General features: G+C 38.5%; 1 protein-coding gene and 1 long non-coding RNA gene across 2 annotated transcripts; one reads left to right on the top strand and one right to left on the bottom strand.

Annotated features, from left to right (window-relative positions):
* Window positions 1-9,796: 9,796 nt before the first annotated feature.
* LOC110876188 (uncharacterized mitochondrial protein AtMg00810-like) lies at window positions 9,797-10,624 on the top strand. The gene has a single exon (XM_022124365.1). The coding sequence runs from the start codon at window positions 9,797-9,799 to the stop codon at window positions 10,622-10,624; it is 828 nt and encodes a 275-aa protein (XP_021980057.1).
* A 6,455-nt stretch (window positions 10,625-17,079) lies between these two features.
* On the bottom strand, window positions 17,080-17,790 carry LOC110878354. The gene is made up of 2 exons (XR_002557858.2): window positions 17,551-17,790; window positions 17,080-17,470 (listed from the first exon to the last, which is right to left on the bottom strand). It is a non-coding gene; the product is annotated as an uncharacterized LOC110878354 (long non-coding RNA).
* Between the last annotated feature and the right edge of the window lie 304 nt (window positions 17,791-18,094).

Raw genomic sequence — 18,094 nt, 5'->3', positions numbered from 1 at the left:
AATTATTAACAAAATCAAATTAAATTTCAAAAAATTAATATAAAATAGATATACACCCCCATCTCTCTCTATCCCATAGCCATCTCTATACGTCTCTCTGTTATCACCACCATTCACCACGCCACCACCATCCCACCAGCCACCACACATCCCAACCACCACCATTGAACCCACTACAACCTCTCCCATTGCACCACCCATTAACCCAGCCGTACCACACCACACCCACCATCCGAACCCTAACCACCACCACCGCACCCACCAGCCACTAGAACCCACCACTATCCCCCCCTTCAAAACCTGAAACGGAAACTTTAATCAACAACGGCGTAGCATTCAAACATTAAGTCAACGACTTTACAAATCAAATCTTCAATCTAATTCATGGCCACCGTTCCTTCCACATATCAGATCCTATCTCAGATCCCCACTTTTATCCCGAAACTCTTATAAACCACCACTATTCCTTCGACCTCTGCTTCTTTCTCCTCCACTGTGTTTTTCGATTTCGCAAGCACTGGTCGTCTTAATGAGGATAAGGTTACTTAGATTTTCTTTTTTGAGACTGTTGTGTAGGTGATCTATGTGTGGTGTGGATCTGTTGAATTAAGGGTGAAGAGAGAAAAAGTAATTTTGTATTTATGTGTGCATATTATATCATTGTACAAAATACTCCCTAAAGGTATATTATTTGCAATATAGTCCCTACATAGTTAAATGACAAATACGCCCTCATGTGCAAGCCATGTGACCTGATTTAACGTTAAAATTTATCTGGGTTAGTGTCAAAGGACATAACGTGCAGGATTTTGAAACATAAAGTACAAAACTCGTTAATTTTAAAGATAAAGGACACCGCCTGAAATTGGCTACAAAGATAAAGGACAAAACTTGCAATTCACTCTTCAGATTGCCTAGGCGAATCTGAGAAACCAAGTGAAGGAGGATGAAGAGTCTTGTTCAAAATTTGTGCAAAGTAAAAGAAAGTAGACGAAGAACAGAAGATTCGAGTTTATCACTCACTTAGAGTGGCTGGAATTAGCTTCAATTGATTCTGCTCAAAGTGTTTTCGAAAGAGAAGTTTGAGTGTGGAAGATTGGAAGTGAAGGAGAAAGCCTTGTATTTATAAGCTGAAATTAGGGTAATTGCGGATGGGCTTGTTAATTACGGATGGACTGGCCTGTTGGTGCAGTTTTTGTGTCTGATGCTGTTCGAATAGATTAGAATTATTTTATGCTGATTATGTAATAGTTAGTGAAACGGTCAAACGAATGTGTATTGACCCGCTCGTTTGAAGTGGTTAAACGAGAGAGTTATTTGTTTGACCGTGTGTGTTTGCAAGACAAGGGGGTGTGGCTATAAATAGCAACCCCTTGTTCATTTGCAAATGGGGAGAGAGAGAGAGAGAGAGAGAGAGAGAGAGAGAGAGAGAGAGTTCAATGAGAGTTTGGTTGAAGGTTTTAGACCTTGGGGAGAGATCACCACTTGGTCTCTCCCCGGATGTATACTCCTTTGGTATTGTTCGGTTAGCTTGTAATCGAGCCGATTTGTAATGTTATACTACCGGATTAATACAAAGAAGTTGTTTGTTTGTCTCTAATCTCTCCTGTCTTGAACATAATCACTCACTAATCACGGTTTCGGTCCGAAATCTGGACCTACATGGCCCATCCGTGCGGATGCGCAGGCCCAAGGCCCAATTTGCTGGATTTTTGTTATTTTAGCTGATTTTAAGTATTTTAAACGTATTTTTGCAATGTATAAGTGTCGTGCATAAGTAAAAGAGTGTAAAATTGTATTTTGCATGTATAACAAGTATGAATATGTATGAATTTGCATATAAGGAAGTATCAAGTATGTTTGTAACACGAATAAGCATCAAGAATTTATGAATAATATATAACACAAGTATGTAAAAGACGTGTTTCTCTTTATGATCCCAGTCTCGGGTTACAACGTATGAAGTGAAGTACGAATACAAAGAGATAGAAGTTTCCATAAGCAGATAGTACAATAAACTTGCTAAGTAAAGAAAGTTACAAAACGCGAGGCGTTACAGGAGGGGGGGGGGGGGGAGCATGGGGCGTGCCTGACTTTCTTTGTCTTGATCTTCGCATGGTAGGCTTTTGGAGGTGTCTGATGGGTTTCAAATCCGAGCATGGGGCGTGTCCGGACATTTTCTTCTATTTTCTCCTGGTTTGACTTCCTTTATTATTCCTGAATTATTTTTGTCATGAAAATTTAATATAAACCAATTTAAATTTATTTTAAACATTTCGTTAACAAAACATTTATAAAATATATAATAATTCTATATAAATACATTCACATTTTAACCCATAAAATAGGTAATAATTTGATATAAAAACAAATACATTTTAGCCCATATCAACATCCACAACATACTCTACATATAACATATCAATAGTACCCAAAGGATATGGAATATTTTACATGCTTCATGAGGTTCTTCGTTTTTTTTGAACGGCCAACGAATACTTCAAATAGACTACTGGCGAAATTCACATCATCGGGATGCACTCGCCTTCGAGCCGGGGAAAACCCTCACCTAGGGCCGAAGCCCGTGAACACTCGCCCGAAGGCACGACAATGCGGTGAGGTAAAACCCGCTCAGTTCAAGGATCGAACTATCGATCTTCACTTATTCGCCTAGTCTTTCATCATCACCAGGTGCTGCAGAAAATAATGAGGAGGGCAGGAATCAAACTTGGGTTCCTTAGAACACCAAGACTCTCCCTTACCACTCCAGTTAGAACACCAAAACTCTCACTTACCACTCGACCACCTATTCATTGGCATGAGGTTTTTCGTTTAGTGTTATAAATAGTTGGTCTAAATCGATTGGCCCGATAATTAAATAATCAGTAGTCAGATAATAGTAACTTTTGTCTTTTTGGAAAAGCACTGTGAACATATCCAGAAAGTCTTAAAAATACAAATTCTGATGACGCTAGAATTTATCATACGGAAGACTTTTGGCAAATCTTTGATCAACGCTACGACCAACTCATAAAGTTCGGATACGTCAGTTTCATCTTTTGTTACATGCCATTCCGATATACTTATTAACACCCATTATACTTTTTCTCCTAACACTATTAGTATTTTATTTTCTTAATTAGGTATGATTTTACATATGCATTAGCAAATAACTACTCAGTCTGTAGTAATTAATTATTTATTAAATTATCTTTTCATCAATACTGGATAAATAATAATATATGCTTTCTAAATATATTTAAAATAACTTAAAGGAGTGTCTCTTCTTGTTGGGCTTAGAGGCAATGGGTTTGTTGCTGGTCAAAGAGTGTTGAAGACAGAATAAGGTAAAGTTGCTAAACACGATAAAACTTGTTTAAAGAATCAGCACGTGTTGATCTCATTTGCTTCTGATACATTTGGTTTTCTAGCTCTGGGGTCGTGGAATTTTCTGAACATGGCCCAAAGGGTCGTGCATAGTAATAGGGGCGGACCTAGCCTTAACCGGGGGTAACCTCCGCTACGGCTTGGCTCTGAAAAATTTGACGTTTTTAGTGTAAATTTTGGAAAAATTTGATGTTTTTTCGATTTCGTTACGGCTTATTTATAAAACGTTACGGCTTTGCGTGAATCCTAGATCCGCCACTGCATAGTAATGTTCCGACCCTTAAGACACATAGCTTTGTCTTTAGTAGGATCGGTTTTACTATTAAAAAGAAGTTTACAGTGCAACTTGTTGTTGGTTTACCTGTCACTTGTTTGTAATTTGTTGTTTCTAAGTTGTCATTTATTGAATTTTAATACACTTTTATGAGGTTCTAAAAATAACTTGAAAGTGACATGTTTCCATAAACTAAAGCAATACATATACCGAATGAAAAACTATATAATATGATAGTTTAATCAAAATAATTTTTTTAATAAATGATAAATGAAAAGAAGAAAATACATGATGATTTCTTTTAGTTGCATGTGATTATTAGTAGCTATAGTAGCTATATAAAATTTATGCTATCGCGTAAAACATAGCTCAATGCATTTTAATTAGGTTGGCAATATTTAGACGGTTTAATATTCACATCAAGCATTTTAGGTTGCAATTTCTGTATGGTATAGAGGAATGTTTATAAGACCTAAACTATGGACATAAAACAAATCTAATAAGAAGATCAAGAAAAATGTTTAATCCTAATAAATATAATGAGAAAGAAAATGGATAGGCAATGTGTTATTTAAATTTAAAATAAAGGGAAAATGTAAAAAATAGTAACTAAGTTTTAAAATTTTTTAATTAGGTCACTCGTATCATTTTTTTGTCTCAGAAAGATAACTTAACATTTAAATCGAGTCATGTCCTTTTTTCCATGTGTCAAGAAAAAAATGGAGCATAAGATGTTGGGGTCGAGTTATTTTTGTTAACCGATAATTGTGGATCACAATTATCGCCTCCTATGATTGAGGATCTCTAGCATTTTGTAATCAATTGTATTTATTTATGTAGATTGGCTTGTTTCCGTATATAGTCTCTGTATTATAACTATTTATAGGGGTGTATTATTGAATAGAAATCAATCAAGCAATTACCTTTACTTACATGGTATCACCTTGGTTGTTCTCGAACAACCCTCCTCATCCTTTCACTGATCTCGATCAGCCTCCTTCACACATTTCTTTGTTCCTTTTTTTCCTCTGCCGCCTTGTCTCCATGGGTGACCAACAACCCCCTGAGACACTACAGCCGCCAACAGCACCCACAAACCTCTTCACCCTGTTTACACTGTTTCCAATATTCAACACAAAGTCCGCGTGTTAGACGGAACCAAGGTTTCATATGCTTCGTGGGTACGTCTCTTTATGCTTCATGCTAAAGGATATAACGTACTCTGTCACATCGACGGTTCGTCGCCGCCCACCAAAGAATCTCCTGACCTTGCTTCTTGGGAGAACATAGATTCTATCGTTTTGCAATAGATCTATGGAACCCTCTTGGATGAGCTTGTCATCCGGGTTTTAACCGATAAATCCACTGCCTTTGAAGCTTGGAAGCGCGTCAAACGCCTGTTTGAGAACAACAAAGGCCTCCGTTCCCAAGCACTTCAACGTGAACTTGCAAATCTTACCCTCGCCTCTATGCCCAGCCTCGATGCATATTGTCAAAAGATGCGTGACTTAACCGACAACTTTCTGCCTTAGACTTTCCCATGAATGACCAACAACGGGTCCTTCATCTCGTTAAAGGTCTTCCTAAGGAATACGATACCATCGCATTCATCCTAAATAACTTTCTACCGACTTGGGAAGATGCTATCGACCAACTCATCTCCGAGTCTGGTCGACTCAAAACCCGCGATGCTATCTCCAAATCTCCCGCTGTCGCGGCTGCCATACCCTCTTCCACCCCATCTGAACCACCCGAACCGGCGTACCAAAACCAGAACCCTAACCCGACCCATACCAACTACCGTGGCCCTAACAACCAACTACCGTGGCCCTAACAACCAACTACCGTGGCCCTAACAACCGCAACAACAATCACTCCAATCCGCGCACAAACCACCACCCCAACAATCGTGGTCCGAACACTCGTGCCCCCAACACCATTACAATCGGTCCTATCCTCATCCTCCATCTTATCCGAACCAACCTACTCAACAACCGTATTACCCACTATTTTGGGCCCCTCCCTACTGGACCCCACCCCCTTGTCCCTATTCTACAAACTCTTGGGGTCAGCCTTGGCAACCACAGGAGTCTTCTTAGTCCTATAACAGTAACCGGGGTCGCAATCGTCGGTCGGCGCAGGCAAATCTGGCAGCAGTCGATCCACTAGAGCCTACACAGCTTGCTGAAGCAATCCATACCCTCTTAGTGGATTCGGGTGACACTAATGCTCAGTGGAACTTCGACACAGGTGCTTCTTCTCATATTTCCCTTGATAAAAATAATATTGACAATTTTTCCACATTTGCACCCATAGCGTCAATAATTGTTGGTAATGGCAATAAAGTTCCTGTTTTGAGCTCGGGACACTCAACCCTCAATTTTGCGTCCAAACCATTATACCTTAAAAACATCCTTTTTAACCCTAATATTGTCAAAAATCTAATCTATGTCCGTCAATTCAATATTGACAATTACACTTCTATCGAGTTTGACCCCTATGGTTTTTCTGTGAAGGATTTCAAGGATGGCACGATCCTGGGTCGTCACAACAGTTCAAGTGACATGTACCCGCTTACCCCAAATGTTTCCGCCACCGCTTGTTTCGCATCTACCCAAGAATCTCCGTTTTGGCATAATCGACTTGGACACCCGGGTCAACCTGCTATGGATTTTCTTCATTTGAATAAATTTATCTCTTGTAATAAAGCCAAGGGCTCGTCTCTTTGCCATGCTTGTCAATTGTCAAAACACAAACGATTACCGTTTTCAGATTCTACTACTAATACTTTACGTCCTTTTTCATTACTGCATTGTGATTTATGGACATCACCGTTGTTAAGTCATGCTGGATATAAATACTATTTGGTAATAATCGATGACTTCACACAATATACATGGGTCTATCCTATTCGGTTTAAATCCGGAACTTTCACCAAAATAACACATTTTCACCAATTTGTAACAACTCAATTTCGCCTACCCATTCAAGCCATCCAATGTGATATGGGCGGCGAATTTGACAACACAAACTTCCATAACTTCACTTCCCAAAACGGTATCCAACTTCGTTTTTCTTGCCCACACACATCCCAACAAAATGGCAAAGCCGAGCGCATGATTCGTCGTTTGAATGAAATCATGTTTACTCTCCTCACTCATGCCTCCTTACCCTCCACTTTTTGGGTTGAGGCCCTTCACACCGCATCCTACCTCCACAACATCCTACCTACCAAACTACACCAAAACCGTACCCCCTTATCTCTCCTATACTTTAGAGAACCTTCGTACGACCACCTTCGCGTCTTCGGATGCCTTTGTTACCCTAATTCCTCCGCTACACGCCTGATGCGTAGTTGGTGTTATATATTTTATGTATATTTTTAGCCCTTTTTAACTACTTTAGTCAAGTTTTAAATTTATAAAACACGATATTTACTAACACCAAACACACATATGGGCAAGTGCACCCATCGTGAGCATAGTATAGTGTTGGTAAGATACCGAGGTCGTCCAAGGACACAAGAGATTTTAATACCGGTTTATCCTCAACGTCTAATCAAATCAAAAATTTAGGAAAAAGGTTTTAAACTAGAAAATAAAAACTAAAATGCTGAAAATAAAAATAAAATAAATAAAAACAGATAGACAAGATGAATCACGTGGATCCGACTCGCCTTTAGTGTAACCTTTGATTATTTCCGCACTTTTGCACTTTTTAAGAGATTATCTTAGTTATTGTAGTAGGCCCCTCTTTTGAAGGTGACGTTACCCTCAACCCAGTAGTTTGAGTCAGCAAGGATACAATCCTAAAGGGTCGGATTATTGAAAGATAATTAATTAAGTTATTAATGCATAATGTGGTAGGCCCCTCTTTTGAAGGTGACGTTACCCTCGGCTAAGTAGTCTGAGTCAGAAGGGATACAGTCCTAAGTAGCCGTGTTAAAGTTTTAATAGTAGTTTACATATGTGGGGATCAAAGAGTTTGGACCCCCGCCATCCAATACCATTGGGTATTGAAGGAGGTCCTACTAAATTTGACCCAGGTCCTTGCAGGATCTATACACTGAACAATGGCAAGACTCTTACCAAACCATTCCCTTAACCCCCGACCAGGTAGCCAACATATCTCCATATAGACCGTGGAGATATAAATGGTGAAAATCTTTTATTTTATATAGACAGTAAAATAATGCCAAGACACCATAGACAAATGATAAGGAAGAATCACCTTCAACATATGAAACTAGTTACTAAAGTCACTAATACAGAACCAAATAAAAAGTGCGAAAAGATTAAAAATAAAAAGTATTACACTAAATGCTTGTCTTCACCAAGTGATGTAAGAGACTTAGGCAAACATGGCCTTTGATTGTCAAGAACTCTTATGATCAATCTTGGATCCCAAGACTACTCACACACTCTATGATGGATGATGGTGTTGTGGTGGTGGTGGAGTGTGGGTGAAGTGTGAGAAAGGTGGTGTGCCAAGGGATGATTTGCAAGTGAGCCAAGCACCCCTATTTATAGCCTGAACAGAAGCTCGGGCACGGCCCCGTGCCTATCCCTATTCCCTTTCTTCATTAATTGCAGTTTGTCTGCATTAGTTGACCACGCCCCCGTGTCCGCTGGGCACGACCCCGTGTGTAGAAGCGTATCTGTACTATCAAGATTTCCTCAAATTCTACGAATCTTAGAGTTGACCACAGCCCCGTGTCCGCTGGGCACGCCCCCGTGGTGGGTGATAGAAGCTTCTACAACTTTGTCTTTTCTACTGACACTTGGGCACGCCCCCGTACTCATTGAGTACGGGGCGTGTTCAACCTTCTGTTCTCTTGTTTTTTTGCTTGGGGAGATGCTGTCAGGGGCTCGGGCATGCCATGTTTGTCCCTTTTCTTGTATTTATGTTAGATTTAGCTGCCTTTTTGCTTCTTTTGTTCATTTGAGCTCATTTAATCCTGAAAATACAAAAGGAAGACAAAAACACACTTTTTCCAACATTAGTTACTAAAAAGGGTTAGTTTTATGCCACAATTGATGTAATTTATATGTTGCATTTTGTACACATCAATGCCCAAACAAACTCACTCATCGGTCCGCTGCATGCCTTTTCCTTGGCTACCCAGCCAACTACCGCGGCTACCGCTGTCTTGACCTTGCCACTAGCAAAACCATCTTTTCCCGACACGTCACATTTGACGAAGACGCCTTCCCCATGGCCAACCCACAAACCACCCCATCCACTCACGAGTTCCTTGATCCCAACCCTTCTCTATTTGACCCACACTCTTTCTTCACTCCTACACCCGATCACCCAATCTCACAACAACAGCCGGCCTCCCCTTCACACCCCTCGGCCCAACACCCTCTTACACCAACCGGCCCACACCCACAGCCCAACTCCTCCTCCCTCCCTGAACTATCACCAAACGGCCCAACATACTCCTCATCACACCTCTCACGTCCAACCTGACCAACCACACGCGTCTCCTCAACCGTCCCATCCCATGCAAACTCGTTCCCGCTCGGGCATCTTTAAACCAAAACAAACCTTCAACCTTAACACCCGTACATCTCCCACCATGTCTCCCCTCCCTAAATCCCACCTCACCGCTCTATCCGACCCAAACTAGAACATTGCCATGACCGACGAATATGAAGCGCTATTGGCTAACAACACGTGGGAACTTGTTCCCCGACCACCTGATGTCCCTGTCATCCAATGTATGTGGCTTTTTAAGCACAAGTTCCATGCCGATGGCTCTCTCGAGCGCCATAAGGCACGTTTAGTTGTAAATGGGAAAAGCCAAACAGTGGGGGTCGATTGTGATGAGACTTTTAGCCCGGTGGTCAAACCCACCACCATTCGCACTGTTCTGAGCCTTGCTATTTCCCGAGGATGGCCTACACACCAGCTTAATGTCAAGAATGCGTTTCTACATGTCCACCTCAATAAAACCGTATACATGTTTCAACCTCCTGGCTTCACCTCCTCCACTTATCCCAAATACGTTTGCCGGCTAAACAAATCTTTATACGGTCTCAAACAAGCTCCACGAGCTTGGTATCAACGTTTTGCAGGTTATTTACACAGGTTTGTGATACATCTTTATTCATTTACCAACATGGAGACCAAATGGCCTACCTTTTGTTTTACGTGGACGGCATTATTTTAACCGCTTCCAATGACGGTCTACTCCAGAACATCATTAAATCCCTTACCGCTGAATTTAAGATGATTGACTTGGGCACCTTGCACCATTTTTTGGGAATTGCTGTAACAAAACAGGCAAACGGGATGTTTTTATCACAAAGTATTTATGCAACCGACATCCTGTCCCGTGCCAACATGTCCAATTGCAAACCAGCCAGCACCCCTGCCGAAGTTGGATCTAAATTAAGCGCCGACAGTGGTTCTACCTTTTCCGATGGTTTGCTATACAGGAGCTTAGCCGGGGCCCTTCAGTATCTCACCATCACCAGACCTGATATAGCCTCTGCTGTTCAACAGATCTGTCTCTTCATGCATGCTCCTAGAGAACCCCATTATCAGTTTCTGAAGAGGATCCTTCGTTATGTCAAGGGCACCATAGATCATGGCCTATTGCTTTCTCCGTCCTCCTCCACCGCCCTAACTGCTTACTCTGATGCCGATTGGGGAGGATGCCCCGACTCCAGACGTTCCACGTCTGGCTACTGCGTCTATATGGGATCCAACTTGATTTCCTGGTCTTCAAAACGACAATCCACGATCTCCAGGTCAAGTGAAGAAGCTGAATACAGAGGCATGGCGAATACCGTTACTGAACTTAGCTGGGTTCGCAATCTCTTGCTCGAATTACATGTTCCTGTTCGCCACTCTTCCATCGTTTATTGTGAAAACATATCGGCAGTCTACTTATCCAACAATCCAGTTCAAAACCAACGAACCAAACACATTGAACTAGATATTCACTTCGTCTGAGAAAAAGTTCGACTTGGCAACGTCAAAGTTCTTCACGTCCCTGCCGACTATAAATATGCAGACATATTCACGAAAGGTCTCCCAAAGCACTTATTCCAAAAATTCCATTCCAGCCTATGCCTTTGGTCTCCTACGGCTCAGACTCCGGGGGCGTGTTAACCGATAATTGTGGATCACAATTATCGCCTCCTATGATTGAGGATCTCTAGCATTTTGTAATCAATTGTATTTATGTAGATTGGCTTGTTTCCGTATATAGTGTAACACCTCGTAAAATCATGTCCAATAATGTATTGACACGTGTAATAAACCCTAATGAAGTCAAACATTGAATTTAAGGGACTAATTTTTTGAAAAATCAAAAACTTTGATTATGAAAGGACTGCAAGTGTTAGCATACCTAAAATAAGTTTCTAAATAACCTCTCACGATGATTATATTCACAAATGAGCCACTTGTCGATCGAGTGTAGCCGTTTGCGTAATTAATTGAAAGTTTGCGCAATGAAGGGTTAAAAGCGTTAACATGTTAATTCTTACCTCTGAGTGACCTTTTAACCAATCGGGAGCTTCATGATATTTGATTATACTCTCGGGAATGCTAAATAATGGTCGTCTAAGGTTTTTATGCCTATAAGTAAAGATACGCGCAACTTTGCAAGTTAGAGGGACTAAAAGTGTCAATATGTTTAATTGTACCTCTGAATGACCTTTTAGCGAACCCGAAGCATCGTGATGTTTAATAATACTTTCAAGAATGTCTAATATGGATTAGATGAGGCTTCGATGCTATTAGATGATGAGATGCGCAAGTTTACGCAATAGAAGGACCTAAAGCGTCAACTTTCGAATCTACGCCTTTTGGTGACCATTTAAGCGATCAAGAGCATAGAAATAATTAAACTCATGTTTGGGAATGCCCATTATGGGCCATGGAAGGCTTGGATATCAATTAACGACATTTCGCGCTACTTTGCACAATTAAAGGACTATTTGCGTCAAACTGCAAAAGTAGGTCGATTCGTATGTTATCGGACCTTCCGGAATATGACCATGAGTTAAACATACCTTATTTATCCTTTATATAGCTTAGATATAGGCTTGGAGGTGTTTAGTGCGCAAAAATAAACTTTTAAGTCATGCAGGGACTAAAAGTGTCAAAAGGTGCACAAGTTTGCATTTTCGCGCATATCTTACATTCTGGATATATCCGGACACCCAAAAATTTATGTAACCACTAAAATATTTTATTTTAGTGTTTGGCTTGATCAAATTTCATTCGTCGCATAATTTGGATCGTTTTTCGCGTCTGTTCGTGTTTCGTCGTAATTAGACGAACAACGTGACCGTACGGCCAAACGAACTGACATACGACATGTTTTCAAGCATGTTTCGTGTTACCTATGATTAGGCTTCACTGTTGAGCCTTGTAATGAGGTTAACGAGCCTTAAACGTGCCTAAAATGACCTTTTATGCTCTCAGGGGCTAATTCTGTAAAATCTGAAAGTCTTATTTGCTGAACTGGACTGCTAGGCGGGCCGCGAAGCCTTCTTGGGCTTCCAACGCGGGCCGCGAGGCCTGAACAGCTGCAGAAACTTTGTTTTGCTGCTGGTTTTGATTGAAGCTAGGTTCTACACTCACAAATTCAATTCTAGGGGCTGCCCATTGAATCATAAAACCACCTTACACTTGTAATGATCTGAATATAGCTCCCCAACACTTGTCGCGATCCTGCGAGGTCCCGAAAAGTATATAAGGAGGTGGGTTTTTCATTTTCACCTGACACCTCCATTCATTTCTGCTTGTTCTCTGATTTTGGAGAAGATCTTGAACTCTTTTGAGAACCTCCCTCAGTCCTTTGGACTCTTGTAAGTATCCCTTCGTGCTTAGTTAATATTATTTAGCGTTTTAAACCGAAAAGTCAAGCGTTTTCGATAAACGCTTTGACTTTTAAACGGTTGAGCCATGGTTCACAACGAACATGGCTACGTGACCGTAATTAGGTAGGTGTTAAACCCTCAAAAGGGCACCTCCTAATTACCACGTTTACTTAGTTAAATTGTCGGGTCAAATGAAAGTCAAACGGGTTAGTTTTAAATAAATTCATAACTATTAATATAAGGAACCATAAAATTAGTTTTCTCACTTTAATAACTTGGTAAATATTAGTTGAACATGCCTAAGCATGATTCAACCCGACAATTCTAAGTATAGGCTCGGTTCGGAACCGAAAGTCGCAAAAATTGACTTTTGCTTTAACTTCCAGTTCTGACCCGATTTAGCTTAGTTTAGATATGCCTTAGGATTCCATTAGAACCATATTATAGGTTAATATAACCCTCCGAGGTTATACAACTTGGTTCCATAGAAATCCTAAGTTCATGCATGTTTCCGTTAAATGCCTAAATGTTGACCGATATGCCCTTTTGACCCTAAAACGAGAATTTTGAAAATGTGAGAGGACAATAATCTTTATTACTGGTTTATAAACTTGTCCTTAAAATTTGACATCAGTTTGAGGTCTAGATTAAGAGTTATGCTCGACAGCGTAATTAGAAAGCTTTTTATTAATTAAACGGCGTAATTAGCATAAAGCCTATCTAAACCAGATTTTTGAAACCAAACTTTTTACCTACTAATATAAAATAATATTTTGGGATTTTTAAAGATTTTTATTTATTTTTAGGCTGAGCATAACATAGGGTTCTAGCTTTAATTTGGTAATTGCCGGTTTTTCCCTTTTGGCCCATAAAATGATTTTTTCATAATATTTTGATACCAAACTTTTTGCTACTGATTTTATATCATAAATAAAATATTTTGAACTTTATAAACTGATCAAAAACTCAGATTTCCTATATAAACCCGAAAATCGCTTAAAACCGACTTTTACGCGTTTTAAGCGCATAGTATGAGTTAAAACTATTCTTGGCATATGAAACTTAATACCTTCTGATGTTTTAAGTAAATTTATATATTTTAACAGTAAAGAAAAGTTTTAAACTCAGATTCTATAACTTTGACCTTTTAAGCTTATGTGAAATTACCAAAAAGCCCCTACGGTGCATAGTTTGGTTATAAGTAGTAAATTTCACATATATGCTATACCCTACTGTTATAACTTATTAAATTAAGTATTTTTACTAATTATATCAGACCTGAAACTCATATTAATATTTAAACTCTCTTATAACCTTTAAATTGACCAAAATACCCCTACGGGGCATAAATTGGTCTTAAACTCGTTTTGGGCATAATGGAAGGTATCCTACTGATATCACAATGTATATATAAGGCATATTAACTTAGGAAACCTATTCATGACTCTTGTGGTTACCCGTTACGCCTTTTTCGCGTTCGGATCGTTCTAAACCACATTCTAATCCGGTTCTCGCTTAATCATGTGTTTTGAACCGTATCCTCCTTTAAAACTAACCGGTTTAAGCATAAGCTTAATTAAAGACCCGTTAGGAATCTAATAGGTTATTAATAACCTTCGTTCCAGATGTAGGAGCCCAGTAAAAGCTATCTGTACTTGCTGATTTGATATACGGATGGGATTGAATTTACATTTAGCTCAGGTAAATACTTTTAACTTATTTTCCCTTATACGGGCTTGGGGTAGTGTATATAAAATACCGCTTGGCCGGGCATTGAATCTTTAATCGTATGATGGTTAATTTATTGAAATGACCCGTTTAAATTGTTTTGTTTGCTTAAAGCCTTTGGGGGGTTAATGACCATGTCCCGGATATCCTTGGCATCATTCACAGAAATAGCCACGACCTTAGCACACGCGGGTGTAGGCGTACACCCGCCAGTGCATTTATAAATAATAAGGTATAACCGCCGGTTTCGAGAATAGCTCGTCGCGGGACTATATCATGTGGTGTGTCAATTAATCTTTAACCCGGTGTTCAGCCCGGGCTACTAACCGTATAAGAAACATGTAATTCTTTTACAAGTTTATATACAAATAATTATCCCAAGTTATAAAAAGTTTTGTGCCATGAGCATTCAAATCAATTTTCTTAAACGTTTTCAAAATGAGCCAGTTAAATTGTATTTACCAGTGTAAACTGACGTATTTTCCCAAAAAGGCTAAGTGCAGGTACTAATCGGAATAGGCTGGTCTCTCCTAGCATCAAATAAAAGTCTCGCAAGCTTAGATGTCTTTAAAGTCTGTTGAACAATGTTATCTTTCTGTTTTAAGATCCGCCTATGGATCCATCTTACATTCCGTTGTAATATTTGTGATATTACTTTTGAATCAGATTGTAATATATTTAACTTTTGCTTCCGCTGTGCATTCAAATTGTGTTGTTTGTCTATGATGATATCAATTACGTCACAGTACTCCCCACCGGGCCCACCGGTAATACGTGGAAATATCGGGGTGTGACATATAGTCTCTGTATTGAAACTATTTATAGGGGTGTATTATTGAATAGAAATCAATCAAGAATTACCTTTACTTACAATTTTAATATATGAAATTATATTTTATTAAAAATAAAACACTTTAATTACATTAAAAATTAAAAAAAAACAAGTTAAAATCCACGTCGTCACCCGACGTTAGCATCAAATAAAAGTTAAAAAAGAAACAAAAATTCATATTATCACGGTTATCTATGAAATGAATGACAAAACCTTTAATTTTAATGAAAAATGAATGTTGAGTGACCTGATTGAAACATTTTTAAAACTTAAAAGTAATCTAATTGAAATACTTCTAAAACTTGGTTACTATCGTATAAAACTTGGTTACTATCGTACAAAGTTACCTTTAAAATAAACTATGCAATTTTTAGGTTCATCAATCATTAAAATTGGTGAAGCATTGGGAGTGGCTAACATTGACTTTGCAGTTATTTCATAGTACTACTTTCTATATATATATATACACACCAAGAAATATAGAATAACAGGTTTGAATGACGATATTGAGGATAAAATCATACAGAATAACAGGTTTGAGTGACGATATGGAGGATAAAATCATATATCTTGGTATGCCATTGAGAATCCCTTTTGTTGGAGTTTTCTTATAAAGAGATTGATTGTTTTGACTTGATAAATTTACTGGTTTAAGAACCCGTGAATTTTACGGGTTGCTAAAAGAAAATATCCTAATATCGTCGTTAGCATAAATATTATGATTTTAAACACGTTAAAACACAAACCAATATATTAATATATTAGAGTAGATCTACTAACCATCTACAAATGAAGCTTTCAACTACTAAATTTCCAGATTTACCAATGGATTTGCCTAATGAATAATAAATATGTAACTTTCCATTATTCATTGTCACGTTTAAGCACAACCAAAAACTCGTGTTTGTCCTATATTCAAGTTAATAGGATCCTGGGGCTTCATCAGGTACTAAGTGCGAAATGAGAAAACACATACAACACCGTCAAGGTGTATAATATATTATCGCGTCACAAGATTACCATGCCCTACATTTGACAAAAGCATAGAAATTTATATAAATTCTACTGTATATCATATCAATTTCGATTTATATAACTTGCGACATATACAGATTGACAAAGACCCAATGGAAACAGCCAAACTAGAGTTTGTTTTTGTTTTCCATTCCAACTATTCACCGATAATGACGTTCTTAACAGTTTTAGCTTGTCGGATGCAGAAAACGTATAAAAACCAGCTTCTTAGGCTATAATTGATATTGGACTTGACCCCTCCCCACCCCACTATATGAATTAATTCAGTTGACTAACTTTTTATTATATCAAATTCCACAAGTCTATTTCTCTGTAACATTCATCACCATGCTCTTCTGATAACTATTTAACACTCCCACAAATGCTTAGTGCTACAATCCTTGATCTTCACAACGTTTGCTCCTACTCTATTACACCAGTAATTCTAAAGAATTCACCTTTGCCCAGATTTGAACCTCAGACCTCTGACATAAGCCTCTCCTAGCTTCAAATTGATTATATATTTAACTAACTAGTGTTTGATTAAAAAACGTCATTTAGTGGCCGGCCTTTGTCGACTATTATGGTGTCACGCATATATAAACTGTTTACGCGTTAGTTTACTTATTTGTCGTTCAAAAATAAATATTAATATTCGTTTCCCACACATCTCCAAAGAATTTTAGCATAGGAAACATTGTCCCTTTTTTCAGGCTAGTAACGTAAATGTTACAAAAAACATGTAGCTTTATGTAGCGATAAGATTAGAATCTTATAACGTATTATTTAGATTCGACGTGTGATTGAAAAACAGTGTTTTTGCCGTGTAAACTGGGGTAGATGGGCCACTACTACTCGGAGGCGTGGCCAAACCACATCACTCCACCCATGCAAGAAATAAGGCTGTGTTGTTTTGTTTTTAAGTTTTACTGATAAGTGACGTTTGGATATAGATAATTATACAAATTAAATGGTAAATCAATTTAATTAAAGTTATTCGGTAAATCAGTTAAAGTGATATATTGTTTATTAAATATATGATATGATTTGAAGGTATACATCGTATATGAACAAACAAACAAACAAACTTTTTACAAACATCAGTCCCTCGATCTGTATCTTGCTTTCTGACCCTCTTTGATTCATATATTTTATGATTTCCATTTCATGTACACAACTATATATATATATATGTATATATATATGGCCAAATCAAGCAAATTAAACGCCACACAACTTATAGTGAAACAAAAAGATCGATCGAACAGACCGTATAATTTCTCAAGGTTTTTTGTCATTGGTGTAAATATAGTCGAGATGAGCAACGAGTGTCCTTCTTTCCAAACACTCGTCTGTCGCGATACCGTTACAACTATCTTCAACAACGGTGCCCTACAAGGAAAGAAACCTTTAAATTAGAAATTAATCGATTAAGAGTTTGTCATGTAAATCAACCAGGAGTGTTACCATACCTTTTGTGTCGCGGCAGAGATGGTGGAGGTGACGGCCTCTGAAAGAGCGGGCACGAGTCGAGCCTCGGAGGACGACATAGAGAAGAGGGCAAGGAGGAGGAAGAGGATGATGGTTCTGGACATGGTTCTTGAGTTGGAGTACGAAAAGATAAATTGAGTTGGAGTACGAAAAGATAAATGAGTGTGTGGATTTAAATAGACCAAAAGGTGTGGTGTGAACACTGTGATACCATCATACATAATACATAATGTGGAATGTATGAATAGAATAATATAATGTCTAGGACCATAGTCAAACTAATATATTCTTAATACGGAAAAAGAATGAATGGTTTCGTAATACTGTTGGTATATATTTAATTGATATGAATTAACTTTGTATTTTATGTTTATATTGTACTAGATTATTCAACGTGTGTCAAAGGAGAAACTTAAAATAAAGAAAACTGACTAAGTCTTAACTCTTAAGTCAATAAAACTGGAATTATAGAAAAGACATTGATAACTATTAAGTCTCGAAGCTGTGTATCATTGGATGTTCCTT

The sequence above is a fragment of the Helianthus annuus genome, chromosome 9 (genome assembly GCF_002127325.2).
Source record: "Helianthus annuus cultivar XRQ/B chromosome 9, HanXRQr2.0-SUNRISE, whole genome shotgun sequence".
NCBI classification, from domain to species: Eukaryota; Viridiplantae; Streptophyta; class Magnoliopsida; order Asterales; family Asteraceae; genus Helianthus; species Helianthus annuus.
Note: the sequence above shows the minus strand (reverse complement) of the source record. Positions and strands in the feature narration are given on the sequence as shown.

Excerpts from the sequence above, each read along its gene's own strand:
- LOC110876188 (XM_022124365.1), top strand. The coding sequence starts at position 9,797 with ATGGCCTACCTTTTGTTTTACGTGGACGGCATTATTTTAACCGCTTCC.